The following is a 27995-nucleotide window of genomic DNA, read 5'->3' on the forward strand; positions in this document are numbered from 1 at the left end:
ACATTAATCTTATTTCATTATACATTTGTAATTGCTATGTAAATTAACGTACAGCCGTCTGATCAGCATCAAACTGTAAATACATCTATTAAAGCATCTTCAGAAGCAGGTTCTTTATCTCTGAAAACTGATTTAATTGGTAACAGCCTATTGTCATATTATTATTATTTTTTTTTTTTTTGAAGTAAGAATTTAACATTACAGATGACATACAAAAGGTAAAAGGTAAAAAAAAAAAAAAAAATATAAAAAAAAACAAAAACTGAAATCAGGTGCCCCTTGTGGGAAGAATTAAATTTCTGACACTGATCTCTGGTTTATTGTTCGAAGTGTTATTTCAGGGTTTGGATATGTTCTTATAACCTTCAAATGAGTTTTTCACCTTCAATTCATCATGCTTAACGTCGCTGTTCACATTTCACTAAATTGACAATCACTGAAACTAAGCACTCTCACTTGAACAAAATAGTCCCATGCCAGTTGGGATAACAACATATGATTTCCTAAATTTGTATAAAAGTGCTCTATCTGAAAATAAAACTCGCAAATAGAAAAAATTTATAGATGTGCTAATTTCTTTTCATATCTGTCATTTTATTTAAGTTCCTCCATAGACCAAAATGCAGCATATTGTCTAAAACAAAAGTTATGACTACATGTTCACATAAATCGATAGCGGTCTGCTTCGCTACAATAGGCTACATTCTCCCCGCGCTGCAGTGCGTCGCACAGCTTTGCCAGTCAGATTTTGATAGGTGGATACTAGCCTGTAATAAAACAGGCGGTGTGCCAAAGGACCAAAAGGCTCTTCCTCGGTACGGTTTGTGTCAAGCTATTCTTTAATCTGGCTGTTTGATGAAGAGAAAGAGATAAAATGTAGTAGAAATAAACATGATAAGAATCCGTAGAAGCGGAGGACTCTTATTATGTTTTAGGTCTCTTATTAATGTTTGACCAATCAGCGGAGAGGGGCGTTTCATTCCCGCCCACATGTAGAGATCGAATATTCAAATTGTTTATTCGTTTTCTGTCCCTGAACGTAAAAACGAAAAAATGAAGCCGAATTCTTGATTTTTCGTTTTGTTTGGACAATTGAAAAACGAAAAATGTGCCGTTTTTTTCATTTTTCAGATTTCAATATTAAATCAAAAAACGAATTATACGAAGGTACACGGACCCATATTCCTTATCAGGCGTGTTTATTAATGCAAACTTTTAACACAAACGCAACGACTTGTATTTGCTCTCCCCACACTGGCGTTGCTGTTTCGTTTCCTGTTTTTGAGCCCAGCGGCGCGCCGTAGTGGCGGTTTCTTACTGGAGCCACGGATGTTCAAACTTTATTTATATGACAAAGTTTTACTTTCAAATAAAAGGACTCGCTTATTCAGCCAGCGTGGATGTATTGTGAACTTTTTTTTTTTTTTTTTTTACCAGCACATCCTTCAGTTTTCCGCACTTTTATAGTCTAAACCAAGGGTAAGTAGCTAGCTGTTGCTAATCAGCTGATGAATGCAGAAACTATTAGCACAACATCACGAACAGCAACAAATAAGTGCGAATTAGAGTGTAACAGTTTTTTAACGAGGCTTACGGATTTATTCCAAATGTTATTGATCAGAATTTGAAGTCGTTTTTATGTACGTTAAGTTAACAGAATTTGCTTATGCTCTAAAGTTAAAGATTGCATGAATTAGCTGCAATGCTTGTTGGCTAACTTGCATGTAACTTACTCCAAGTCACTAAGCATATTTTAAATAGTTGTAAAGGCATAACAATATTATTCAGACTGTAAATAATAATTCAGACTACGAATAATACCATACAAATATAAATTGGTGGCTGTACAAAATGTGTTATTAATTCCTAATCATAAAAGCGACATAATAATGTGTTAAAGTGCAATATTATACGATTATTTGAAACTATTATTCCTATACAAGCATTCAGGATTCTTGTCAGTAGTGGAAACAGTGGGTCGCGCGCCTGACAGCTGTCCGTCTTTTGTCTCCTGGCAGCCGTTGCTATGGAGGACGTCACGCGGCTGGTGTCGTCAGGTGACTGTCTGAAGATCTGGGACTCGACCTCCATGACGGTGCTGGAGCAGTTCAGCCCTCACAGTGCCACGCATCCAGTGGCTCAAGTGTGCTGGAGCAGCAGCAGTATCCTCTAGCACTGTCACATCACTCTAAACCATTGCCATTAGGATTCTGAGCAGCTTTCACATGTCTCACAGTGATGCCAGCGTGCATATATATATGATATACATATGACTTTATGATGTGTGTGTGACAACCATGTTTACCAAAGCAAAGTGTGCAATTTCTCTTACTCTGACTGAGAAAAGTAATGCTAAAATGTATATAAATAAATAAGAATTATATTACATTTTATATTAAAATAATACAATTGTATTAATGCAATTGTTTAAAAAAAGTACATGAATAAATTATATTGAAATAAATAGATCAACAAGTAGAATACATATAAATTAAATTAATTAACATAAATTTGATTAAAATAAATGCTAAATAAATAAGACATAGTACAGAATTATAGTGAATAGAAAAGAAAACTTAATGTTACTTTATAGAAACTAAATATTTCCCAAACAATCTTTTCAATTTGCATAGTATACCAATTAAAATTATTTGAAATTGTCTTCATACATGAAAATATATAGCTGCCTTTTACATGTTTAGGATGGGGTCCCTTGCATGAGGATGATTATGTTTAAGGGTCAAACATGGTGCATATATTTATCTTCATTAATTATAGCGAATTTGGTCCCACTTTATATTCTGAGGCCTTAACTGCTATGTACTTACATCACAAGATAAGTACAATGTATTTATTGTGTTCATATTATTTTGCAAAACAATTTTGCTGCTATTGAGGTGGGATGTGGGTAAGTTTAGGGACAGGTTTGTATGGTTAGGTTTAAGGCTGGGTAAGGGATGGGTCAACAGTGTATCTATAACTGAAATTATAGAAATTGATTATAGGTATTTTTTAAATAGGAGTACAATGTAAAAACATGTATGAACACAATAAGTGCATTATATGATTGCATTATTTGCATTTAAATGATTAATTTAAATGTAAGTATGTAGTGGATAAGGCCACGTAGTTGATTTATTATTGTAGGTGTTTGCCTTGACAGTGTTCAGATCAGTACCTGGTCAGTGCCAGCAGTATAGGAGACAAGCTGGTGGTGTCCAGTCTCAAGTCCTCTCCAGTTCCAGTGATGGAGCTGGGTGAAGGGGTGAGCTGAGAGCTCGATATCTCCTATCCTATCTAAATATATCTAGGTTATGTATGTCTTATAATAGACTTTTGTTTGTAGAAAAAGCAAACCCGTGTCAGTCTGAACTCCACGTCACAGTTCCTGGTCAGCGGAGGACTGGATAACACGGTTAACATCTGGGACCTAAAGACAAAAAGGTTGCACCGAAGCCTTAAGGTAGCACACGGTTCAAAATTATTTTTATGTATACAGATTGCTTTTTGGACCGTTTCAAAGGACATTCAGTGGGAAGTTTGTTGGAAGTATGTTCTTCTTTGAAGCCAAAATACAACCACAAAAATAACCGCAACCTAATCAGTGTCTCTTTCTGTGTAGGACCACAAGGAGGAAGTGACATGTGTGTCTTTTAACGGAGGCGATAGCTACATAGCATCTGGCTCCACTAGTGGAGAAATCATCCTCCACAGTATCACAACCAACCTGTCCAGCAAACCCTTCGGCCATGGGCCAAATGTGGTGAGTCTGACATTTTTTGAGACTTGCAAAATACAATGAGTGAACTAAACTTAGCTACATATTTTAATTGTCCACAGTTCAGTTTTGTGTAAATTAGAAATATTACCATTCACTTTAATATTTCACTGTAAAATAAAAAAAATGAGTCTTTATTTTAGAGTACAACTGTCTTGATTTCTTAATTTTTAAACGTTCAGCCATCTAGATTTTATTTCATTTTGATGAATCAGGTAGCTGTAATATAAAACACAACATGTGATGTCTCGTCAGCCCATCCATGATCTGAGGTACTCGCTGGTGAAGAGGTCTCTGCTTGGCACGGTGTCTGACAGTGGCTCTGTGGCTCTCTGGGACGCTAACACTCAAAAGGAGCTGCATTTGTTCGAGGGGACGCACAAAGCCCCGTGTTCAGGCCTGGCCTTCTCTCCGGCCAATGATTTGCTCTTCATCACTGTGGGGCTTGATAAGAAGATCGTCTGTTATGACACTTCCAGCAAAATGTAAGAGAAAACATCACATTTAATATGCAGTTTGGACACTGGAGTTTGATTTCCAAGCTGTATTGTTAATCAGTTTCATATGTGTGCTTGTCCTCACAGGGTGTTTCGTAATAAGCAGGTGGAGTCTCCACTCACAGCCATTGATTTTACTCCAGATGGGGCTGGGCTGGTTGTGGGCTCAACGCAGGGCAGGATTTATATGTACGATTTGAGAAACCTCAGCGCACCGGTTAAAATCACCACCGCTCACAAGACGTCAGTGACCTGCATTCGCTTCCAGAACTCCACCTCCAAGTTAAAGGTACAGCTGTCTGTGTTATTTTGGACATAAACACATTTCTACAGAACCACCCTCAGTTTCGTGTGAGGTAATGTTTTTTTTGTTAAACTGACTCATTTCCTTATCATTCAGAATGTGGGAATAAAAATATCATGCAGATGTTTGTTCTTTAATTTTTCTGGTAACTTCTGACATATCTTAGAAATTCTGCAAATTAGATTAAGAATATATTTTAATTGATTAAAGCATGTAACATGCAATGCTGTTTATATGAAATTAGAAATGTCATTTCATTAGTTTTAATTAATTATATTTGAATTTTCTTTTTATTTTAAATTGTATTATTTTCTTAAATTATATGTATATACTTATTGTAAATCTTATGTAGTTAAATCTATTCAAGGAATTGTTAATTATTCAAAATGTTCAGATTGAGAATAAATATTTGAATTGATTGATTGGTAACATGCAGTGCCTTTTATATTAGATTTATATTTATTTATTTAATTTAAATTAATTTAATATAGTATTTTAATTAGTGTAAAATTATTGAATATTTTAATGTTTAATTATTCTCATTTTTATTAATGTTTTTTTAATTATTTATATTTTTATTTAACTTATAATTGTTGTAATGTCTGATATAGTTTAAAAATATGTTCTAGGAATAATTAATTATTTAAATTATGATTAAAGATGCAGTAACATGCATTATATGAAATAATTGAATAAATGTACTTACTTTTGTATGTATTGTGATTCTTATTTAATATGTTTTTTTTATTGTATCTTATTATTGTTTATTTATTTACGTACAATTTTTGTGACATCTGAATATTTAAAAAATGTTGCCCCTTGATTTCAACCATTCAAGATTATTGAAACTGACTCTGGTTATAGTTGATATTAAAACCAGCCCTGTTTCCACAGTCCACTAAAACATCCAGCAAGTCTTCTCAATCAAATAATAGGATTTTTTTAGTAATGGTGGGTCGGTAGGCAGGGGGGACCCTCCACTCCAACATCTACAGTCCCACCCGGTGTGCCAGGCTCTGAATTTCCTGGTGATGGACAAGCCCAAGTCACAGGTCCACCTTCCTTTTCATAGCTATATAAGATGTTATTCCTTATTCAGTCATATTTGGTTAGCTCGGTTGCCATTTAAAGCCCTGTTTATAGCTTTTGTAATGGTTTTATAGGTAGTGAATGTTTTGTTTTTGTAGGTACTGCTGGCGAGGTGTTCTCCAGAGAGGCGGAGGGTCAGCACAGCCAAGACCAGCTGCCGAATATGGAGAAATTTAGCAACGTCGGTCGGAACAGCCTAAACTTGGATATTTTCTCCCCTCTTAATGATGGTAGAATCCCTGTATTGCCCTTTTTTTTCTCTTTATCGTCATCTGTCTTCTCATTTTTATGGTCCCTTTCTGGGTTTTTCCATCCTTTCTACAGGTTTCAAAACACATGGTTTTGCTGATACTCCAACTTCAAGAAATGGTGAGTGTTTTATTATACTCCATTATGTTCAATAAATGGCAGAGTTAATTACATGGCTAAATGTTTGCTTGGCATTCCTCTCTTGTTTTTAGGAGGCAGTATAGATGTGTTCTCGAGGGAAGGGGAAGGCCAGCACACCACAGACCGCTTCAGAGTCGGCCGAAACAGCTTGGACATCTTTTCACCTGTACGAGATGGTGAGGAAACTCTTTCACAGCTTGGCCCTCTACATGTACTATATGTACACACTACTCTTCCAAAGTTTGGATTTTTAATGTTTTTGAAGTTTCACCACGGCTGCATTTATTTGATTACAAATACAGTAAAAACTGTATTATTGTGAAATATTATTACAGTTTAAAATAACTGTTTTCTGTTTGAATATATTAAAAAATTTAAGTTATTCCTGTGATACAAAGCTGAATTTTCAGCATCATTACTCCAGTCTTCAGTGTCACATGATTCTTCAGAAAACACTGTAATTTGCTGCTCAAGAAACATTATCATATTATCAATGTTGAAAACCGAGTAATATTTTTGTGAAAATCATGATTCCTTTTTTCCACGATCGTTCAAAAGAAATAGAAGTATTTTATAACATCATAGAAGTCTTCTCTGTCCCTTTTGATCAATTTAATGCATCCTTGCTGATTAAAAGTTTTAATTAAAAAAAAAAAAGTCTATCTACACATTAATTGTTTGCTAATGATCTCTTTAGATTACAAAGGACACAGACTGAGTGATGTATCAAGTGGAAAAAAAGGCAAGTTTGTTCAAACGGCATTTTAATCAACAGTAACGAGAGTAATAAGAATAACAAAACATTCACTTTTACCAACATTAGCATTTCCTGTGTTACTAGACTTTGAATACCTACCTCATTTCCCTGGTGGCTCGTCCCAGAGGAAGACCCCATTGGGCACTCCAGGCAGTCGCTGCTACAGTCCGTCTGTGGTTCAGACTCCTCCACCAATCAAAGAGGAGGAGTCCATCACTACCCCACCGCAACAGACTGATGTACAGAATGGCAGCAAGGTTGATTTTTTTTTATTTATAATCCGATATGTTTTTGCATTTATAGATTTCATTTTTTATCTGGATTGTCGACAGGTGCAGAAGAATAACGGTCTCCGGCAGGAGTGTGATGTCACAAGCACACTCCCTGCTGCTCAGTCTGTGAACACGTACAACAGCCCCGAGCCCGCTCAGAGGAGAGATCTGCCCACCCAGCTCACCTATGATTCGCCGGTCAGCGGAGCTCCTGCTGCAGCTGCACCAGGTGTGTTTGAATGGGCCACGATTAGATTAAAAGTCGCTTTAATGGGACACAGTGAGTGATGGATGTTTTGATCTAAAGCTCCAGCGGCGGCAGTCGAATCTGGAGCCGAGGGCCGTGGAGCTCCACTCACCTCCATTCAGATGAACTTTGTCCGTAATATGATCCATGAGGCACTGGAAGACTTCAGGTGAGTTAACTCTGATTAAGAGTAATGTAGAGATGATTAAAATGACTGTAATTTATTCCTGTGATACAAAGCTGAATTTTCAGCATTATTACTCCAGTCTTCAGTGTCACATGATCCTTCAGAAATCATTCTAATATGTGACCCTGGACCACAAAACTAGTTATAAGGGTCAATTTTTTGAAATGAGAATCTGAAGGTAGAAAAAAAAACTAAATATTTAGAAAATCTCCTTTAAAGATGTCCAAATGAAGTTCTTAGCAATGAATATTACTGATCAAAAATTAAGTTTTGATATATTTACGGTAGGAAATTTACTAAATATCTTCATTGACCATGATCTTTACTTAATATTCCAATGATTTTTGGCATAAAAGAATTGATCATTTTGACCCATACAGTGTATTGTTGGCTATTGCTACAAATATATTGCTACTTCTGACAGGTCTTGTGCTCCAGGGTCACACATATGGTAATTTGATGCTCAAGAATCATTTTGTAATATTATCAGTGTTGAAAAAAGTTAACAGTTGCTTAAAAATTTTGTAGAAACTGCTACATTTTTTCTTCATTCTTCGATAAATAGAAAGTTCAAAAGAACAGCAATTATATGAAATCGAAATCTTTTGTAAGATAAAGATCTTTTGGTCAATATTTCAGTTAGATGTCAAGGAATCATTTCTTGTTTTCATATATATATATATATATATATATATATATATATACACACACACAATTTTTTTTACTAATAAAACCACATATTCATATTTAGATACTCTTTGGAGTCATTTACCTGTTTTTGACTGTTTTGTTGTTTCCTCAGGGACACTTGTCATAGAGACATTATCAATCTACAGGTGGAGATGGTTCGGCAGTTCTATATTCAGCTGGTATATTTGTCTTTTTTACAGACCAAATCTATAAATAAGTAAAAAAAAAAAAAAAAAAAAAATTATTACGCCACTCTTCTTTTCCAGAATGAAATCCACGGTCTGATTGAGAAATACTCCGTGAACGACTCCCTCATCGAGGAGATAGAAAAACTGAGAGAGGAAAACAAACGACTACGAGCCAATTATTAAAGACATCCATAGACACGTGTCTCCCATTGTGTCAGTCTGGGAGTACTGGCCGGAATCAGAGAGGACAGAGAAGCTCACGGTTCTACTAGTGCCTTCACTCTGCAGACCACCGCTCACTGTCTGCTTCTCCATTTGTCATATTGGCACACACTTTTGTATTTGTTTCAGGTTATAAAGAGTGTTTTTGTAAGATTTCTATGCCTTAAAATCAAATAGCAAAGAAGAGAACACACTTTTTGTTTTTTTTCCAAGGCGTGTTTTGTATATCCTATAACTAGTTTACAGACAAGTCGCATGTATTGGCACTTAGGATGTGTAATGCTTGAATGTTGTAGAGTGAAGAAACATCTCAGTGTGAATTTTGCCACTATGGATTGTGCTCCTTCGTAATTTTTGTCCTGATTATTTTTGCAAACCACATGCCAAAAATGAGAGGACACTGGTGATGTTGTAAGAGTAGCTTCAGACGGTCTGTATTGGAGGTTATTTGAATGCCAGTGCTTTAATACATGACATTTTGAATCAGTTTCATGTGCTTGGCAGCACATTTGGCAACAAAAAGCAACTGACTAACTCAAAACCATTATCTGTACACTGTGCTCCTAATCCACAATTATTAGGTGTCTTCCTATGGACTGGCCTAAATAAATTATATCTGCATTCATCTGTAGCTGTGTTTTGTTTTCTTTCCGTTTCACTACAACCATGGCATAAGATATTTGCGTTTGGTTTGTTTTTACCTGGAAGACTTTTATTTTATGTGTACGTCTATGTATTAGCAATAACATGTATGTGTAACCAGCCAGCTAGTGTATCGATTTTTCCAGTTAAACCATTGAGGACTTTTATTTTGACTTTGTGTATTCGATGACAAGAGAAGTTTTGTTTTCATTGCGTCCAAAGGGCAATTTGAGACATTAGCAAGTAAGTAGAAAAATAAAGCCTGTGTTTTGATATTTCAGCAATATTTCTGAAAGCTCATCGTTATGTAATCTAGAAACTGAAGGTGTTTTTAATCGTCGTCCGCTTTGGAAAAAGCCCTGGCTGAAGTAACGGGTCAGCTGAAGTGTGTTTGGCTGAGATCAGGGGAATCTTTGGGAAATGGCCAACCCACTCCGAGCAGAGGTAGTGCAGCTGTACAAAACTGTGAGTACACTGCCCCCTTCTGCCCTTAAATGCCGTGAAAACAAACCTAACAATTACACATATTCACTGATCTACTTTTCATTCTTCTTGACTGTAGCAATCCGTTTTTGAATTTTTTTTGTTTTTTTGAGTCAAAAGTCAAATTACACAGCGTTTCTCCAGCTATTTTGATATATTGGCTTTTTATAAATATAAATATTCGTAATTGTACAAAAAAAGAAGAAATTTTCAGACTATATCAGTGCTGGTTGACAAAAAGAATTACTTTTGTAAAAAAAAAAAAACGACTGAAAAGTATTCATTGCACTTAAAATTGACAATAGTATTGACAATACAATCTTCCTAATATCAGTTAACTATATTAAGTCAGTCTTCATCTATATTAAGAGGATAAACATATTAAAGTATGGAGGGAAAAAAAAAACACATTCTGCACACATCTGTGACTCCAGGCATTAGAAATTCATAATCCTGTCTCCTCTTCTGATTCTTCTGCTTGAATTGCTGTTTCTTGGACGGGAGTATCCGAAGGGAGCCGACTATTTCAGAGACAGACTGAGGGCTGCGTTTGCCAAGAATAAAGATGTGAGCGACCCCGAGAAGATCAAAGAGCTCATCAGCCGAGGAGAATTCGTGGTGAAAGAGCTCGAGGCGCTCTATTACCTCCGGAAGTACAGAGCCTTGAAGAAGCGATATTACGAAACAGAGTGAATAAAAATCACATGCTGCACACTGCTTGATATTTACATAAACGACAGAACAGCAGCGATAGAATGACTGTAACAGCAACATATATTATCCTAATTACACATTTTATCGCTATTATAATAAAAACGGGCAAAAAAAATAATAATAAAGTGATTTTATTTGAAAATCCGATATTCAAGTTCAGCTATTGCCAACAGGTTTGTTGCCACTGGTGTGATACAGTCATGTCTGATATGTTTTAGAAGGATCTTTCTAAATAAAACAGTGCTTGGCAGTGCCTTATGCTGGTTCAAACATCAGACAATATTTTGCATTTAAAAATCATTTAATAGAACTCAAATTAAGACTGTTTAAAAGTCAAATGGGGTGACATGACCAGCTGTGAGGTAGATACTGAGTCCTGAAGTTGTGCGCTCAAGAAAAACCACCACACTCTGATACATCCGCTCTGCAGATGGGACATGTGGCGTTCTCCTGTAACAAACACAGAAAATGATTAGGAAAAAGCAACGGTGAATTATGGGATTATGTTGTTAAAACAAGCTGGACCTTCAGCCAGCGGTCGATGCATTTGACGTGGTAATCGTGGAGACATGGAAGGATCCTGAGTCGTTCACCCGCTTTGTATTCACTGAAACAGATCTGGCAACTGTAAAGAGAGTGTGATTAAACTATTGCATTATGGGAGATCTCTTTTGTTGCATCCAGTTCTGTGACTTACTCTGTCTTTCCTGCGCTGTGTGCGGGATCGTACGCTTTTATGGGCAGCCGTTCGATCTCGGCCTTTGTCAGAGTGTTCTGGGCTACTACAGCACCTTGTTGCTCCTCGAACGCTAAGAGAGCCTGACAAAGCAACAAACAGTATCAGAGATAAGACAACACTTTAGAAGTGTAGTCAAGCACGGGATTTCTGTGAATTAACAGAACTCAAACCTCATAATTATTTCCCTGGCTGTCATCAAACATATCCATCTGCAAGTGAGAAGCTTGTCTGCGGCGGGAATTACGAGTTCTTCCGGTTTGACCGCGGCCCTGTTGTCTGCCTGTCCAATCAAAAGATTATATATATTTTTAAAAAACTTTACATCTTTGATTTGATGTAAAATAAGATTTTTTTTTTTTTTTTTTAAATAAATTAATACTTTTATTCAAGCTAGGATGCAAAAGTGACAAAAACGTTTACATTCAAATAAATGCGTTCTTTTATGCCAAGAATCCAGAAAAAATATTTCAGTTTTCACAAAAATAATGAGCAGCAGAACTCTTTACAATATTTATTATTAATAAGACACGTTTCTTGAAGGATCATCTGACACTGAAGACTGGAGAAATGGCTGCTGAAAATTCAGCTTTGCCATCACATGAATTATTTACATATTAAAATATAATTTTAAATCATTATAAATTGTAATAATATTTCACAATATTATAGTTTTTGAATAAACATATACAGTCTTGGTGAACATAAAATACTTTTTATTATATAACAATATCTTTTTATTTATTTATTGTGATTTTAAGTAATGTGTTATTTTTCTAATTTATTATTATGCAATTTTATTGTTATGTTTTTTAGCATGTTGTAGCGCCTTGAGTGTAAGAAAGGCAGACTACAGATAAAATGTATTATTATACAATATATAAAAATTACATAATTATTGTAATTTCAATTATACTATAGAATATGTTGTATAATATCTAATATTTAGTGCTGTCAAATGATTAATCACGATTAATCACATCCAAAATAAAAGTTTTTGTTTACATAATATATGCGTGTATGCTGTGTATATTTATTATGTATATATAATTACAAACACATGCATGTATACATTTAAGAAAAATATGTTATGTTTATATATTAAATATATTTATATATAAATATAAAATATAAGAATATAAATATATAAATGTATATACATGTAAATATTTTCAAAATATTTACTGTATGTGTATGTATTTATATATACATAATAAATATACACAGTACACATACATATAGTATGTAAACAAAAACTTTTATTTTGGATGCGATTAATCGCGATTAATCATTTGACAGCACTACTAATATTGTATTTTAATGTTTATATACGCATATATTATATATTATGATGATAAACAATATCTATAAACCAATTCATATTTATTATAATTAATATTTCATACACATTTATAATTCATACTAATATGATTTTGAACATTTATTAAAACCTGCTCTTAATTCAAATGAAATCATCAAGACAGAGATTGGCTGGTGTTTGGTGACTTACGGGGTTGCTCTCCAAAGATGACCTGCTGCAGCTCTGAAAGCTCAGAGGGTCCGTGTGAGAGAGATGCAGAGTTGATCACTGAGGCCCAAGGAGAAATCCAGCCCAAGCCAGCATACGGATCAGCCTGCAGAAACCATCCATTTTTGTTTGAGTATGATCACAGCACAGCATCATTCAGTGCTCCAAATAAAGCAAACTGACCATGTGGTTGTTTCTGTTCTGTAGCCTCTGCTGCTCCATTCGCTCCTCCATATCAAACTGTTCCTGCAAACACCAGAATAACAGATTTAGTCACTTCTCTGTTGTTTCTCCATAAGGATCAGGAGAGTGAAGCTTCGTACCTGAAGGCTCCTGGCATACGCTTCATCCTCAGCCATCTGAACGGTGCGAACCATGCTCTCCACCGCGACATCATCAGCATCATCCTCTATGATGACAATATCTTCTGGTATCGGACATACAGGCGAACTTGCTGGTTCTTGCATTCTCTTTGCTATAAAAAAAAAAAAATCTTATAGAAAAGACATTGAGCAATATCCTCCTGACATTTAAAGACATAGTTGATCCAAGATGCGGATGAGCTTGTCTCTTCATCAGAACAGATTTGGAGAAATTGTAATCGATAAAGGAGTCATATCTTAGCCGGAAATGACAGTTTAAAGTGAAAACCGATGGTTTAAAAAGAAAACCTTAATGATGGATTTGTTTATTACAAATACACAGCTTTTCACTTCACAAGATGTTAACTTATGGATGAGATGTGTGGATTACTTCTGATGTTTTTATCAGCTGTTTGGACTCTCATTGTGACGGCACCCATTCACTGCAGAGCATTCACTGGTGAACAAATTTCTCCAAATCTGTTCAGATGAACAAATAAACTCTGGTCTGGGGGTGAGTGCATTTTCATTAACTATTTCTAGAAACGCGTGGATCCTGTTTATCCATACCTGCATCCAGCAGTGAAGCTTCATTCTCTATTGCGTGTAAAGAAGAGCGTGCTGATGTACTTTTAGAGGATTTAGATTTGGTCTTTTTGGACCTCTGTTCCCTTCCATTGCTGGTGTTTAGTGTTTTTTGCTTAGAGGGGTGACCCATTACTAGCAGCTCATGTAAATAAGCCGGATCACTAGTTGGATCCAGTGCAGACGTTGAAGACCCAGCTGAGGACGAGGGTTTGGAAGACGTAGAAACATGAGAAGCAGAGGAGGTTGTTGGACGTGGAGACTCCAACCATGTAAAATCAGGGGGTAAAAGAGACGAGGCCGTTACAAATCCGTTTGCTCCCGGTGGAACGGTAGAGTGTCCACGCAGTGTGCTTGCACTCGAGTCCTCCAGCCTGCGCCGCTTCATCGTTCTCTGGGAGCTTGGAGTGGTGCTCATGTAACCTGGAATGTGTTCATGTCTTTCCCATTTTCTTCCATCTGAACAGGATGATGTTGCCTAAACCAAGCATAAAAACATTTATGAATACAATTCCAAAAAAAAAAAAAAAAAAAAAAAAAAAAAAAAAACTGAATATTTTCTAAAATCGGCATACTATGGAGTGTAGTTAGCATACTGTTTACTAATTTTTAAAAAATAGTATACTGCAGTATTATGTACTACTAATAACAAATTCAGACTGCAGTCATTACACTGTTTAAATATTAAATTACATTTGTCATTAAGATAAAAAATAACCAAAAAGAATGGCTATTTTGCATTTTTATAATAAATTGTTATTTTTCATTTTTAATTGTAAAATAATTTTGCTAAATGTTATAAATAAATGATTATTTTGTATTTTACATAACATATAAATTACTTATTTTGCATGAATTGTAATTTGTTTTCAAATTGATAAAGTATATTTTGTCTTTTTATATTATACATGAAATTATCATTTAGCATTTTTTTTAATTGTAGAATAATTGTGCTAAATGGTAAGTGGTTTATATATAGGCCTATATATATACACACACACACACTTCTGATTGTTAATTTAAAAAAAATTGTATGTTTTTACGAAATAATTTTTTTTTTGGTATATTATATAATATATAAAAGTCGTTGTTTTTCATTTAATAATACTTAAGAGTTCTTGTAAGCACCGGAAATGAAAGGTCAAGCTCACTGTATTATGGGTAACAGTAATCCTAAGTATGCTTTGTTGCATACTGCACATTTTGTAGGAAATGTAGCAGGACAACTAAGTATTCTGTGCACGCAGAAAAATCTTATACCATGCGTACTTCATGCATAATACAGAAATAGAGTTGTGTTATAGTATTGCATTCTGCTCTTTCTCTCTTACCACATTTCTGTCGCTATCTTTCTGGGCATGACGTTTTCTTCTGTGAATCAGGGGGCTATAAATTGAGGACAGATTCTTGTCATTGCTCATTATTATGAACTGTCTGCTACATAGCAAAAACACCAATAATTCATATCAATATTTACAAAGGAAAGGTACCTAGGGGTCTCGGGAACAAAAGTGGAGGAAAATTCATGAAAGTGTCCATTGTCTTCAAACAGGGGGTCAGTGTCATTCATCAGACAGGCATTATTCAGGGAATCCGGTGTGTCTGGCTCCAGACAGGGACTGCACAGAGGACTGCCGGGCTCCGAGCTCTCCTGGATCTCATCCATCTCTTCGACTCTGGATTAATGTATATATACTTTGGCTATAGCGGACAGACTGTGTGCGGATAAGTCTGGGAAGAGGAAAACAATACAGGAAGATACATAAAAGCCTCTGTACACGCATTAAGGCTGCATACTTACGCTCACTTTGAATGTAAATAGTCTATACTTCATATCTTATTGATATGTTGAAAAGTAGTCTTTTGCTAGTTAAACAGCGTTCATTATATTCGCGATCCTCCGCGTGTGTTTGTGATAACAACAGTAAGTTACTGATGTGTGAAACTGATCTGTGATCGGCTGGATTCGACGTTTAATCCAAGACGCTGGTGAACGGTTAGCAAGTCACATTGTATTAAGATCGCCCAAATGGCCACAGTTTACAAAAACTCCGTGTTTTTATTGTGGAAATGAAATAAGGTAACTTTACTCACCATCTTTACGAAACACACCACTACGAAAAGCAAAAAATCTTCGCTTAGACACCGCATCAGCAAATAGCGAAGTCACAATGGAAAACACCGCCATAGAACTTTCGATTTGTCTTCCGGTTACGCCACTTCCGGTACATGGATCGTTGGGTTTGCATTTAAAGGACCCTGACATTTTACATTTTTACTTACTCTCATATTAAGAAATAGCATTGTTTACTATATATAAATATAAATATAAATATAAATATATAAATATATATATATATTATATATATATATATATATATATATATATATACACACACACACATATATATATGACTTGAAATGCAAAAACCTCTAAATCCGTCTGAAATTGTTTTATCAGGCTCCTATGAAAATATCACTGGACAGTTTTGAAAATAAGGCATTCTACAACTTACTAATAACCTTTTCTTTGCCATTAAAGTGAAATGACTGAATCTTAACATAGGAGACTGATAAAAATGCTAATTTAAAAGAAGGAAAAAAAATCTCAAGACAAACTTGAGAGGATTATTTTTTTCTTTTAAATACCCCGTCTGTCTTTTTTGGGAAAGGTAATCAAATATATCGATGACCCATCTTGCACTACATATTTTTATCCAATCAAATACTCCCTATATTTAGATTATCCCACCCTCTAATGCCATCTGCTATTAACTAGCAAGCAAAAGTAGAGAAAAACTAAATTAATGCATAATAATAATAATAATAATAATAATAATAACAACAAAAGTCCTTTAGTATGTCCCAGCCAAACTTTCAACAACATGCCTTAACACAAAAGCAAAACGAAAAATTAATTTATGAGCTCTTTAATATTGACACAGGAATAAAATTATGTACATATTATTATACAATTATGGATTAAAATGAACAAACTAATGAAAAAGAAAAATAGAGACAACTTCTACATTCCTTTTTAATAAAAGAAAGCTTCCTTTTAGAACGTAAGGTTAAGTCTTGCACGGAACAGAAAGATGTTTTCAGAACAGCATGGACTGGAGGGACTTCCGAACAGTGGCCATCTCCTGTTGTTGCTGTAAAGATAAAACGTGCAATTATCATAAATCTGTTCTTACATCAACTCTACTACTGAACTATCTACAGAAACTCCTTCAGTTTTCATAACTAAACCAAACCTGTCTTGCAAATGTAGCATACGTCAGATTGAAGGGCTATTTAAAGCAGACATCTGTAACATGCAGAGTCTAAACTGTGTGAAATCTTTTTGTTGAGGCACTCACCGTGTCCATCATTATCTTCTTCTGCAGCAGGGCCATCTCCTTTCTCAGCTCCATCTGGGTGCCCTGCAGGAAGGCTTCGTGGCTTTTCTCCATCTCCTCCATGTTCTGCACACGAATCAAAGACCTCACTCGGTCAGCCAAATGATGAAAAAAAAGGTCTCGGTTCAATTTCAAATCATTAAAGAGATGACGGCATCTGTGACCTTGACAAACTGCTCATACAGGTCTTTGATGGTTTTCATTTTCTGGTTTTGCACGACCCTGGCCTGCTGGAAGAGCTTCTGCTGCTGGCGAAACAAATTCTGTGAAAACAGAAATAAGGGCGTTCAAAGGCCATGTGTGAGACGTTTACGCAAACATCTCTAAATGTCTGCTAGATATCCTGAAAAGCTGCTTTGTATTTTTCACAAGACCCTTAATCCTTAGAATATTTCCTCTCCCTGAGTGTGATGCCGTGCCCCAGAATGACACGTTTCGACTTTCACAACTTTCGACTAGATTTTTCTACGCTTTTATCCAAAGCGACTTACTTATATATATATATATATATATTTTTTTACACCTAACATGTGTTCCCTGGGAATCGAACCCACAACCTTTTGCGCTGCTAACGCAAAGCTCTACCACTGAGCCACAGGAACCACTTACATTCAGCTTCTCCTCCTGCTCCTCAGACTTCTGAACGTCGGTCTCCCACTGCTGGAGCACAGAGAGAACTTGCTGAGAATAATCTTGTGTCAGCTTCTGCCTGCGAAGAATACAAAACATTTATGTGTTTGAACACCACAGAAAAAATGTCTCATTTATCATACAGTGCACTCACTCACCTCTGATTCTGCTGAGTTTTCCACATTTGCTCTAGTTTCTGAGTGCTGCCCTTTAAGGAGTTTTTGGTGAGAACCTCCAAGCGTTTCCTTTTGGTCTGCATGGCCTTGCTGATGTCCGCTAAATAGCCATTCAGTCATCGTTTATGAATACAAAACAGTATTTCAAAGCCAGTTATATTCATTTAGAAAACATGAAATATGTGCTAATATTATTATTGAAGTGACAGTGGTTAACTTCACTTACCACCAAATCTTTCCAGCATAGTTTGAACCTCATTCCTGAGATAAAGGACAACAAATGATTTTTGTTTTCAGAGAAAGGGCTTCATACATTCAGCCAGGAGTATATATTTCAGCACTTACCCCACACCTGCATGAAGATCATTGTCTTCAAACGAATCTGCAGATCTTTTCTTGGTCAGCTTGTCAATGATTGGAGTTTCTAATGTAATGTAACAAAATGAGAACAATATACAGACAAGCTTTACAGCTACATCACTTCTTATATGTATATATAGACTCTTATTAAATAATTAATTCATATATAATTCTTCAATATTATTATATCTCTTTTATTAGCCTGTTAATACATTTACATTTCTAATTAACTTACCTTGGAATACCGTGTAAATATCACGGTATAGCCTCTAATGCCATCACTTTACTCACCACCAAATATGTTTTTGTAAAAGGCATGATAAAATACACAGACACACCATCTCTGGCATCATCGTCGGACAAACTTCCTTTCTTTTCCTCCAGAGTGTCGAAGTCAAACGTCTTCAGGTCTGTGGAGCTGTCGGTGTGTTTGGTCTTCTTGTTCTGTTTTCTCCCGGAAGCTGCCATCTCGCTATGTGAAGAGTATCTGGCTGTGGTCTGGTCTATTTAAATATAAGCAGCAACAAAATACAAACTCCAACATGTAAAACCAATTAAATAATTGATCGATCATGATATCGTTCAGCTTACTTTTTTTAAATAATTAAAACACTACGTGAAAATGATTGAAACCAGATACTATAGCTTATATAAAAGTGTTTTTATGCACAAAAAATAAAACATTATTTCATAAACATATATTCTTCCTTTCTAGTAAGGTCATGTTCTCGACGGAATCGTCTGTAAGTTAACGTTACCTGAGGAGAGTGGTGCGTGGGTGTGATCTCTCTATAACCAATCACGACAGTTCAGAAAACTATCCGAAATGTATTGACTTTCACTATTGTATGTTATTACCTTGCAAGTATTTAGAGAAATTTTAAAATATTTTGTTTACGAACAAAAACCAACAGTTTGACGACGGTTTGAACTCGCGCGTCTCTGAGGCGGTTTCCCGCTGTTTAATTTTGAGCGCGAGAGGACGACTCGCCGCGCGCTGATCACGTGCTGCATTTTAATGACCAGAGGCACTTCATAATATTAAATATTAGTCTAGAGGCTAAAAATAAATTATTTATCATTTAATTAATCGGATTCAAAACAAGTAAAAAAAAAAAAAAAAAGCCAAAACGGTAGTTTTATTTCTCCCGTTCACGTTATTTTAATATAACATATATACAAAAAGATCTTTTAAAAAAGGGGGAAAACAACAAAATTATGACATTTAATGTCAAAAGGTATGTTGACTTGAGTAATATTGAGTGTAATGCACAGTATGCCATTGTACAGCTTAGTTTTCATACAACACATACATGGTTCAAATTTTATGTGCAAAATGACAGACAATTCACGCGCAGGTCAAATATCAAACTTCTCCTCGCATACATAGTGTCCATTCTCCTCATAATCCTCTCGCGTGACCACCATCTCTTCAAAGTCAGGGTTTTCAGCCAATAACTTTCCTCCTTCCCATGGGTAACAAACAGGACTGAAAACAAAAGACAAATATTCAGTCTAGATTGTTAGAAACATATTATTGCAATCACTCTTTCAAAACATACTTCTGTGGCAGAGCAACAGAAACTTGATATTCTACAGGAGCGAGTGCCCGGACTTCTTTGTAAACCCGATCTCTGTATCCAGGGAACAAGGCGTTGCCGCCAGTAAGAACAATGTTCTTGTAGAAGTGGGGCTGCATCTCTGGACATAAAAAGAGCCTTATATTAGAGTTTAATACTTTTAATGCATTAACATTTTAAATCTCACATGCATCAAATGAGAGGCAGCCTACCTTCTGGCATGTTGTTAATGGAGTTGACCAAAGCCTCAGGTATGCCCATCTCCTGAATGCCAATGTCCGAGGGGTGAAAGAGCATCTCTGGCACTGCAAACCTCTCATTGGTGAGCCGCAGAATCTGCTCCCCAGTTTTATATTTGCCAGTAAAATTCATCTCCTCTCTAGGCTGCAGCACATAAAGAATAAAAAGTACAAAAGCAAGTATTGCGTTTTTATTTTTCATAATCAAGGATAGGGTCACAAGGGTCACAAGAATAGAGTTGCAGTATTCACAAACCGTTATACATCTGCTTACCTTGCAAAATCCCTTTTTGATGGAGCTGAAATCCGGCAGGACATATTCTCTCATAACTGTATTATCTTCTCCTTTCAATCTGTGAAATCAACAGAATTAATTACGGTATACTAATTACGCTATGCTTTAATTATACTAGCTGCATTTATTTGATCAAAAATACAGTAAAACAGTAACATTGGTTTTACTGTCACTTTTGATCAGTTTAATGCATCTTTGCTGAATAAAAGTATTACTTTTGTGTTTGTACTGTATGTTTATGTACAGTATATGTGCACAACAATCCAGTTTATCCAAACTTACTGTGCAGTCTCCATGTCCTTGTAGAAATCTTGTGACACATAACACACATCTTCCTTGACCTGATTGATCACATAAGTCTCATCCATCACATGCAGCTGCCTTTAATACAAAATTGTCACAAGCTATAACGAAGAACTGGCAAAGAATTTACGTATTTAAATGGTACAAATCGTACCTGTATGAAATGATCTCCTTCAAATGGTTGGTGAGCAGCTTTCCTCCTACATTTATCCTAGAAAATGCAAAGAGATTACTAAAAAGATCTTCAGTGCATATAGAATTATACAGCATTAGGATTATTAGCAGCTCACCTGCAAATGCCCTCCTTCATCTTTCTTCCTCTGCAATGAGGAACAATGTGCGTGGAGGAGAAGCCGCTGTCCACCACAATGCAACACAACTCTGCGTTATTCTCATGGAAGTACCGATGAGCACTCAAAGATCCAGCTGGAAAATGAAATTTAATCAGATTTATGAAATCATCTGGTAGCATTCTAAGCTAAATTTAGAACAACAAACTTACCATTAATTCTGAGTACTGACTGGAACTGATATTCTTCAAATAAAATCTCATTCATGGATTCCTGAATTGAGCTGAAGGTGAAGTATGGTTCTGTTATCACAATGCTGGTATCTGCAAAGTCCACCTGCACACATATATTCAGCACAGGCTGAATATCTCATACTGCACAGTTATGAAACTTACAATGTATAATGTTTGTAATCATTAAAGTACCTTAAACATCTCTTTTCCAAACAGATGATCCCAGACTTTGCGCTGCACATCCCAGTTTACAAGATACCCCTGATATATAGATGCACAAGAGATGACCTAAGACACAATTCGCTTTATATAGCTTGCAGAGACGTTTATAATTCATATCGAGGCCATACCTTTTGAAAAGGAAGGATGTAGAAGAGTCCAGACGGGTCTTTGATTTCATCCAGCTGATTAGCAGTGAATGTTTTCAGTCTGGAGGTCTTCGAACGGAATTGGCAATTTGGGATAACACTAATGAAAGGGGGAAAATGGGTTTAGCTCAATATAACGAATGTAAATCAAATGTTTTAAACAATAAGGAATGCATAATAATACACTGTACCTGACTTTCTCATGACTGTACCCGATTTTAGCGAAGTACGCACCATTGTCTAAGACGAGCGTTGACATTTTAACATCACAAGTTGAGTTGTATAAATGTGTTAAGGTAAGTTATAAAGCAAAGCGCATTTTTAATTTAGAATTCTAAGTAAACATTTGGTAAATGAACATGCCGCTCTATGTGCGTCTTCTTCTGTGCTTCAGATGCTGAAAGTCTGAAAGCAGTCCATGCATACCGCCCCCTACCGGATAGGAGGACGTTTGTGTGCGATAGATAGGCTTCCCAAAATGTAACCAAAAAACAAAGACAGACGTAAATTTAACATTTATTTGTACCTTTTGGGGAAAATACAACAACTTTGATTTCTAAAATACTGCACATCACCATAATTACATACAATCATGTAAGACAGACAACACAAATAAAAACACAAAGGCTATTGAAGCACAGCAGCATCCAAGCTCCCTCTTAATTTGATTTCAATAGTATTAAACAGTATGTAATGCTCCAGTTCATTTTTTTCTTGGCACAGTTCACAGTTAATTTTGCAGGTCCTCTAAAAAGACAAGTCGATCAGTGGGGCTGCATTCTCAGCATTTTCTTTCTTGTCCTCTGGACTCCACTTTATAAGAGGAGAGCTCAGATCAATTAACTAGAGGAAAAGAAGTCAACAATTACAAATTAATTTAAATATACATTATAAGTACCTGATGAATGAAAGCAATATAAGAATGCACATTACAGTTTAAAAGTTTGGGGTCAATTTATATATATATTACTATCTTTATTCACTAAGGACACATTAGATTGATTAAAAGTGCGATTTATAATGTTCTAACACATTTGTATTTTATATAATATAATATAATATCTTTCTCCTCTCACCTGTCCTCCCCAAGGCTTTCCAGAGGAAGTCTTGATCAGGTCTGGGGTATTGGAGAGATCAATTAGCAGCTTCTCTGATGACTGAAGTGCTGGTGCAGGTACGTCCACGAGCAAAACCTACAATTGTAACATTTTCAGATCTGTTTAAGGTTTCTTCTAACGCATGTAAAATAAAAATCCTTCCAAATAGAGTTTATTTCACCTCTTTAACTTCCTTTTTCTCTGAGACCTGCAGGTGTTTTTGGGTGTCTGCTGAGCTTGGAAGTGCTGGGGGTTTGATGTCGACTTGAGGGGGCTCTGGATCACATGAAGGCGAATTAGAGGGATTCTCCACAACTGCTGGCTCGCAGGCAGGAGGTTCCTCAGGCTCATCCTCCATATTAAAGACCAGGGAGCAGAGCTGGAGGTCAGCTGGAGGGCAGGTCTCCTCATTGGACGCTGAAGTTTGCTTTTCTTCCTGACTCTCACTTTCCTTCATGTTTTCAGGGCTGTAAAAGCAAAGTTTGACTTTATACATATAAAGAGATTGTGACACGCTATGACGTGATTTAGAGATTTAGATTTAGATGCCGTTTAAGAGCCAAAAGTACCACCTTGAATGAGTGGCCGCTTGGCTGGAGCTTGATGAGTGCTCTGTGACCTGGGAAGGTTTACTCAGACGTGACACACTCTTGGGTGTAAGTGCAGGGATGCCAGAGATACGGCGGTTGACTGGGGTGGGAAGAGCTGATGGTCTCCGCAGTTTGCTGCCCATAGCTGAGGGTGTCAGGAGGCCCAATGGAGGACCGACGAGATGATCAGGAATACTGCAAAGACATGTGTCAAAAATAAGAGAATCCTTCAAAAGAAATGAAAAGTTATGAGAATATATTAAAATATTACCTCTCCACACTGCATGCAGTCAATCTCTTTGGCTTCATGATACGAGGGACGTCGGGCGAGGAGGAAACTATAAAATCGATAAAAGTTCATATGACTTAATGCAGTAATGTCCTGATTAAATATCCAAAAAAAAAAATAATAATAATAATTCAGGTCAACGTTCAGGTCATATTTCACCCCAAAATCAAGTCAATGCAAATCAAGTACATTCAGCTTTAAAAAGTTATTCCTCTTTGTAGAACCATTTAGATAATTTTTTAATCATGATTATTTTCATAAAATAATTATTATATATATATATATATATATATATATAAATTTGTGTGCAAATTGTCATTATTGTAAGTCATTCAAATCAGAATAAATATAAGGTGTTGCAACAAATACTACCATAATACAATATTTAAATTAATGTTACATAAATTGTTAATATAGAAATACAGAAATATTATGCTATATGACATATAATTGTAATCTAAGTATTAATGTAATATTAAGTATTATTAAGTATATTAAACATTAATTTTAAATACTATATTACATGAGTAAAATAATTAGGAATTCATCAGAGGTATTAAGAATGAATTAAAAATTATTAATTGTAAACATTCAGTATTAGACAACCGTTTTCATTTTTTATTCTGCATTTAAAAAAAAAAATATTTTCCCTTAATTTATATGTGACCAAAAAAAACAAACAAACAAAAAAAAAAACAGTCATCAATTTTTCGAAATTTGAATGGATAAATAAATAAGGTTTCCATTGATGTATGGTTTGTTAGGATACAACTATTTGAAAATCTGGAATCTAATCAAAAATTAAGTTTTGATATATTTACGGTAGGAAATTTACAAAATATCTTCATGGAACATGATCTTTACTTAATATCCTAATGATTTTTGGGATAAAAGAAAAATTGATCATTTTGACCCATACAATGTTTTTTTGGCTATTGCTACAATTATACCTGTGCTTCTTCTGACTGGTTTTGTGGTCCAGGGTCACACATATGTTTTTTTATTATGATAATTTTTTTTACGAAAAAAAAAAAAAAAAAAAAAAAAAAAAGTTTTAAAGGGGCTTAATTTTCCATAGGCTATGAATCAGGTTTAGAGAGATTCATCCTTGTAGTTCCTATTCATTAACATGACTGTGTTTTTCTCACCCTCTGATCTGCGAACTCCCTTCAGGGAGTTTGTGGGTGTTGGCACCACTGGGACCTTAAGTTTGGGGTTTCCTCTAAGAGCACTTCCCATCTTAGCAGCAGATGCAGAGATGCTGGATGTGAGGTGGTTCTTCAGCTGTATTTTTTGCTGGGGTCTGAAGCTGTGGAGGTGGTAATGGATCTGTTTTTTTAATGGGTGTAGCTTTAACAGGTCTGGGAAGAAGTTCAGACACCCTCCTCCCCTGTGTAGAGATGGAGGTCCGTCTGCTGACAGGGGGCTCTGGGTTTCTGGTGATGACAGAGGATTTGCGACTAGTACTTGGCAACCTGCTCACACTGCTGAGTGAACGAGCGCCGATGCTGTTAGTGCTGGAGTTCAGGGAGGAATTCAGTTTAGCTGGTGAGAGGAAGAAGTTGAGATATGTTAACATAACCAGCAGATGGCAGTAGATGCCCAAGAAGTTTTCAAGTACATCACTTGCATTTTAAAGTCATTTACTCTACATGTATATACATATGGTGGTCTTTTAAATGTGGATTTAGGCATCACAACATCATTATTCCTTCTGATTATTATTCCATCAGGGTATTCCTTCTGAAATTTTTGCAATTAAAATTTCAAGGCTATTCAAAAACTATTTTTTATTAAATATTAACTATAAGCATTATATGATAAGGGTATAAAAAGGTCACCTTTACTCCCGGGAGAGACCGTTAAACTAGAGTTAATGCTGGACACAGATGAGGAAGAGGATGAAGTGTTTCTCCTCCTGTCTACAGCTCTTGAGTTCTGAAGTGAAGGAGCTTTAAGAGCAGATGGAGCTCGCAATTCTGTCTAAATGATATAGAAAAATGTTTAAATGTATAATTTTTTAAAATCTGTAATATCAACCAATGGTGTACATCCACTTATTTTGGTAATAAATTACACTAAATGACAAAACAACCTACACTACAGTCAAAAAGTTTAAAAATTAAATTTATTCAGCAAGAATGTATTCAATTGATCTAAACTGACAGAAAAACATTTATAATGTTGCAATAAAGTTCTGTTTTTCAAATAAATTCTATTCTAATATTAATCTATTAATCAAAGCATATCAGTTTCCACAATTTAAATTTCCAAAGGACCAAGTGACACTAAAGACTGGAGGAATGGCTGCTGAAAATATATTAGAAAACTTTTTTATTCTAATAAGTTTTCACAATATTACTGTCTTTACTGCATTTTTGATATTATCAATAGTTCCATAACCGTATTATCAAAAGTTCTTGAAGAAAATAGCAATATGCAACAGTGGCAGCTCCTTTTACCTTGTTCCAGGCCGGAATGCTGCTTCTTCCTGGTAAACTAGTGTTAAAGGAAGAATCACTGACATCAGAAGCAACACTGGTGTTATCGGACAGAAGGTCTTCAGAAGAGCCAGCTCTACTTGTGTTTCTACTGTTGGGACTGCGCTTAAGCCCGAAATGACCCTGAAAAACATCGATACACTCAAAGTAAATCTTAATGTTAAACACTAACAATCACTCAATAAATAGAGGGAAGTAAGTGCTCATACTTTGCTGGGAGGAGGAAGCCTAGATTTAGTAGCCGGTGGTAGTTTTGTGCTGGAGGAAAGTCGTGAGTTTCCTTGTGCTGTGGGTTTGCTGGGTAACACCCCACTACTAGCCACAAGGGCTTTGCCTCTAGTAGCCATCTTAGGCTGTGTCACAGCAGGCCTGACGGGACTTGATGTACTGAGACGTGGCTTACCAAACCTGGCCGTCCCGTTAGCCTTCAGCATACGCTTCTGAATGGCAGGTGGAAGCTGCTTCATCGGGCTGTCCTGCACAAGAAAGGTCTCTCTTTTGATGGGACTCAGAACACTAGCTGGCTTGCTAAACATGTTCAGTTTGACTGTGCTGTCCACCTCGAACGTCTCCGTCTCCTCGGCTTGGCTCGAGGAAACGATGCTGCTCTCGAGTACAGAGTCTGTGACGGTTTGCTCGAGGCGGCTGGCGAGCAGCTGAGCTTCTTTGCAGATTTCATCAAACTTCTCTCCTGTAAGCGGACTCCAGCTGGGCTCTTCTCCCAGAGACGGGCCGCTGCTTATACTGTCTGTCACATGAATCTCCACTCCACGAGAAACGCGTTTCTCTTTATGACTGACCGGATCCATGAAAACCTCATCCTCAACATCGGAATCTCCTTTAGAACTATGAAAGAACATTTCCACATTATCATAAAATATATTCAAAAACATTATAATTCGTATTGTATAGCACACATTAAAGGAATAATCAGCCAAAAATTTAAATTCTTTCATTATGTACTCATTCTCATGTCATTTCAAACCATTTATCCCAATTAAATTTGTTCATCATATCAAGGTCAAGTCTTAGTAATTTTGTTATGTGCTTGTGTCATTTTTATTAGTTGTATTTTTTTGTTCTATTCAGCTTGATTTTTATTTTAATTTGAGTAACTGTAGGACTCATTGTCATTTCAGTTTTTCAACAGAAACGATTTTAAATAGTTTTAATTGAGTATGTTCACTGCCTTGAACACATCGAACATTGAAAACAAACCTTGCAGGTGACAATGAAACGTCAAAGTCAAATTTCTCTTCAGCCAGTGAAACACACTCTAGAAGAAAAACACACAAATCAATACAAAGAAAAACACTGATAAAATTATATGCTAAAGTATGTTTACATATGCCAAATCAGTGTTTATTTTCTGTGGCTTGTTACAGTACACTTAATTTTTTTTTTAAATACTGTTGTTGGTCTTGTACTTTTTGTAAGAGTAGTTTAGAGATACTGTAACTAAATAAAAAGATGATTACCACGGTGAGTGAGAGATGCCATCTTCAGTCAGGAAAACAAACGGAGGCCAAAGTCCTGCTAACATCAGTTTACAGTTAATGTGGTTGCGTTTTTATTTTCATTGCACGTTTGAGACATCAGCAAGTACTTTTGACCCAACTTTAAATTCTCGAAATAAAGCTAACGATTCTCAATAATAAGAGCATTTTAGTCTAATAACAACACATAAACATAATGCAAGTCATGGAGCTCATGTAAAGTTATTCATACGGTTTACTTATTCTAATTTGATCTTAAAACAGATTATTAAACAATTATACGACCAAAAACACTTACTTTTTGTTGGATAGAGTTCTAGGGTTATATTTATTAATCGTAGTGTTGACTGTTCACAATAAATAACTGGCACCGTTCTGTCTCCACATTTCAAATTTCGTGGCCAGCCGGATTTCGAAGATCACGTGACATGAATGCTGCGACGGGATTGGTAGAGCAAGTTTCCGGAACGCAGCAG

General features: G+C 35.8%; 6 protein-coding genes across 7 annotated transcripts; 2 read left to right on the top strand and 4 right to left on the bottom strand.

Annotated features, from left to right (window-relative positions):
* The first annotated feature begins 1276 nt into the window (after positions 1–1276).
* LOC109076545 (protein NEDD1-like) lies at positions 1277–9252 on the top strand. The gene is given in 18 exon segments (XM_042753018.1): positions 1277–1479; positions 2019–2162; positions 3171–3265; positions 3347–3463; positions 3623–3763; positions 4034–4263; positions 4363–4564; positions 5474–5535; positions 5537–5631; positions 5767–5898; positions 5993–6037; positions 6130–6234; positions 6756–6800; positions 6900–7072; positions 7148–7316; positions 7395–7503; positions 8324–8390; positions 8478–9252. Coding segments are annotated over 17 exon segments (2028 nt in total). The 5' UTR covers positions 1277–1479; positions 2019–2026; the 3' UTR covers positions 8583–9252.
* A 128-nt stretch (positions 9253–9380) lies between these two features.
* Positions 9381–10735, top strand: lyrm5b (LYR motif containing 5b). 2 transcript variants are annotated; one of them, XM_019092238.2, is made up of 3 exons: positions 9381–9506; positions 9580–9728; positions 10230–10735. In XM_019092238.2, exons 2-3 carry the CDS (start codon positions 9684–9686, stop codon positions 10437–10439), a joined length of 255 nt encoding a protein of 84 aa, XP_018947783.1. In that variant the 5' UTR covers positions 9381–9506; positions 9580–9683; the 3' UTR covers positions 10440–10735. The 2 variants fall into 2 exon arrangements, with proteins under 2 accessions (XP_018947783.1, XP_018947784.1); XM_019092239.2 differs by having other exon boundaries at positions 9443–9506; positions 9621–9728.
* A 7-nt stretch (positions 10736–10742) lies between these two features.
* On the bottom strand, positions 10743–15913 carry si:ch211-59o9.10 (uncharacterized protein LOC561841 homolog). Its single transcript, XM_042753020.1, has 11 exons — positions 15766–15913; positions 15162–15402; positions 15003–15057; positions 13657–14149; positions 13048–13199; positions 12908–12970; positions 12707–12830; positions 11370–11479; positions 11158–11279; positions 10986–11085; positions 10743–10910 (listed from the first exon to the last, which is right to left on the bottom strand). The coding sequence occupies exons 2-11, from the start codon at positions 15335–15337 to the stop codon at positions 10851–10853; spliced, it is 1455 nt and encodes a 484-aa protein (XP_042608954.1). The 5' UTR covers positions 15338–15402; positions 15766–15913; the 3' UTR covers positions 10743–10850.
* A 674-nt stretch (positions 15914–16587) lies between these two features.
* Positions 16588–19234, bottom strand: LOC109076553 (synaptonemal complex protein 3-like). The gene is made up of 9 exons (XM_019092241.2): positions 18997–19234; positions 18577–18741; positions 18224–18302; positions 18105–18139; positions 17861–17978; positions 17682–17781; positions 17237–17335; positions 17034–17138; positions 16588–16826 (listed from the first exon to the last, which is right to left on the bottom strand). The coding sequence occupies exons 2-9, from the start codon at positions 18704–18706 to the stop codon at positions 16773–16775; spliced, it is 720 nt and encodes a 239-aa protein (XP_018947786.1). The 5' UTR covers positions 18707–18741; positions 18997–19234; the 3' UTR covers positions 16588–16772.
* A 124-nt stretch (positions 19235–19358) lies between these two features.
* On the bottom strand, positions 19359–21965 carry actr6 (actin related protein 6). Its single transcript, XM_042753025.1, has 11 exons — positions 21738–21965; positions 21529–21646; positions 21371–21439; positions 21158–21281; positions 20946–21081; positions 20810–20866; positions 20635–20733; positions 20332–20410; positions 20031–20202; positions 19801–19939; positions 19359–19727 (listed from the first exon to the last, which is right to left on the bottom strand). The coding sequence occupies exons 1-11, from the start codon at positions 21803–21805 to the stop codon at positions 19598–19600; spliced, it is 1191 nt and encodes a 396-aa protein (XP_042608959.1). The 5' UTR covers positions 21806–21965; the 3' UTR covers positions 19359–19597.
* An 85-nt stretch (positions 21966–22050) lies between these two features.
* Positions 22051–27971, bottom strand: LOC109076550 (G2 and S phase-expressed protein 1-like). The gene is given in 13 exon segments (XM_042753016.1): positions 22051–22389; positions 22623–22739; positions 22825–23110; positions 23216–23428; positions 23505–23571; positions 24671–24804; positions 24806–25067; positions 25364–25505; positions 25985–26146; positions 26233–26869; positions 27242–27299; positions 27502–27556; positions 27818–27971. Coding segments are annotated over 12 exon segments (2196 nt in total). The 5' UTR covers positions 27524–27556; positions 27818–27971; the 3' UTR covers positions 22051–22293.
* Positions 27972–27995: the final 24 nt, after the last annotated feature.

Source organism: Cyprinus carpio, chromosome B25 (assembly GCF_018340385.1).
Source record: "Cyprinus carpio isolate SPL01 chromosome B25, ASM1834038v1, whole genome shotgun sequence".
NCBI lineage: Eukaryota > Metazoa > Chordata > Actinopteri > Cypriniformes > Cyprinidae > Cyprinus > Cyprinus carpio.

Coding starts and splice junctions, on each gene's coding strand:
- lyrm5b (XM_019092238.2), top strand. CDS start 9,684: ATGGCCAACCCACTCCGAGCAGAGGTAGTGCAGCTGTACAAAACT. Junction 9,729..10,229: donor TAGTGCAGCTGTACAAAACT/GTGAGTACACTG, acceptor CTTCTGCTTGAA/TTGCTGTTTCTTGGACGGGA.
- si:ch211-59o9.10 (XM_042753020.1), bottom strand. CDS start 15,337: ATGGATGAGATCCAGGAGAGCTCGGAGCCCGGCAGTCCTCTGTGCAGT. Junction 12,831..12,907: donor AGAACAGAAACAACCACATG/GTCAGTTTGCTT, acceptor TGGTTTCTGCAG/GCTGATCCGTATGCTGGCTT. Junction 10,911..10,985: donor GCATCGACCGCTGGCTGAAG/GTCCAGCTTGTT, acceptor TGTTTGTTACAG/GAGAACGCCACATGTCCCAT.
- LOC109076553 (XM_019092241.2), bottom strand. CDS start 18,706: ATGGCAGCTTCCGGGAGAAAACAGAACAAGAAGACCAAACACACCGAC. Junction 17,782..17,860: donor AAAACTCAGCAGAATCAGAG/GTGAGTGAGTGC, acceptor TATTCTTCGCAG/GCAGAAGCTGACACAAGATT. Junction 16,827..17,033: donor AGAAGATAATGATGGACACG/GTGAGTGCCTCA, acceptor TTATCTTTACAG/CAACAACAGGAGATGGCCAC.
- actr6 (XM_042753025.1), bottom strand. CDS start 21,805: ATGTCAACGCTCGTCTTAGACAATGGTGCGTACTTCGCTAAAATCGGG. Junction 21,647..21,737: donor TACAGTCATGAGAAAGTCAG/GTACAGTGTATT, acceptor CCCTTTCATTAG/TGTTATCCCAAATTGCCAAT. Junction 20,411..20,634: donor AAGGACATGGAGACTGCACA/GTAAGTTTGGAT, acceptor TTGATTTCACAG/ATTGAAAGGAGAAGATAATA.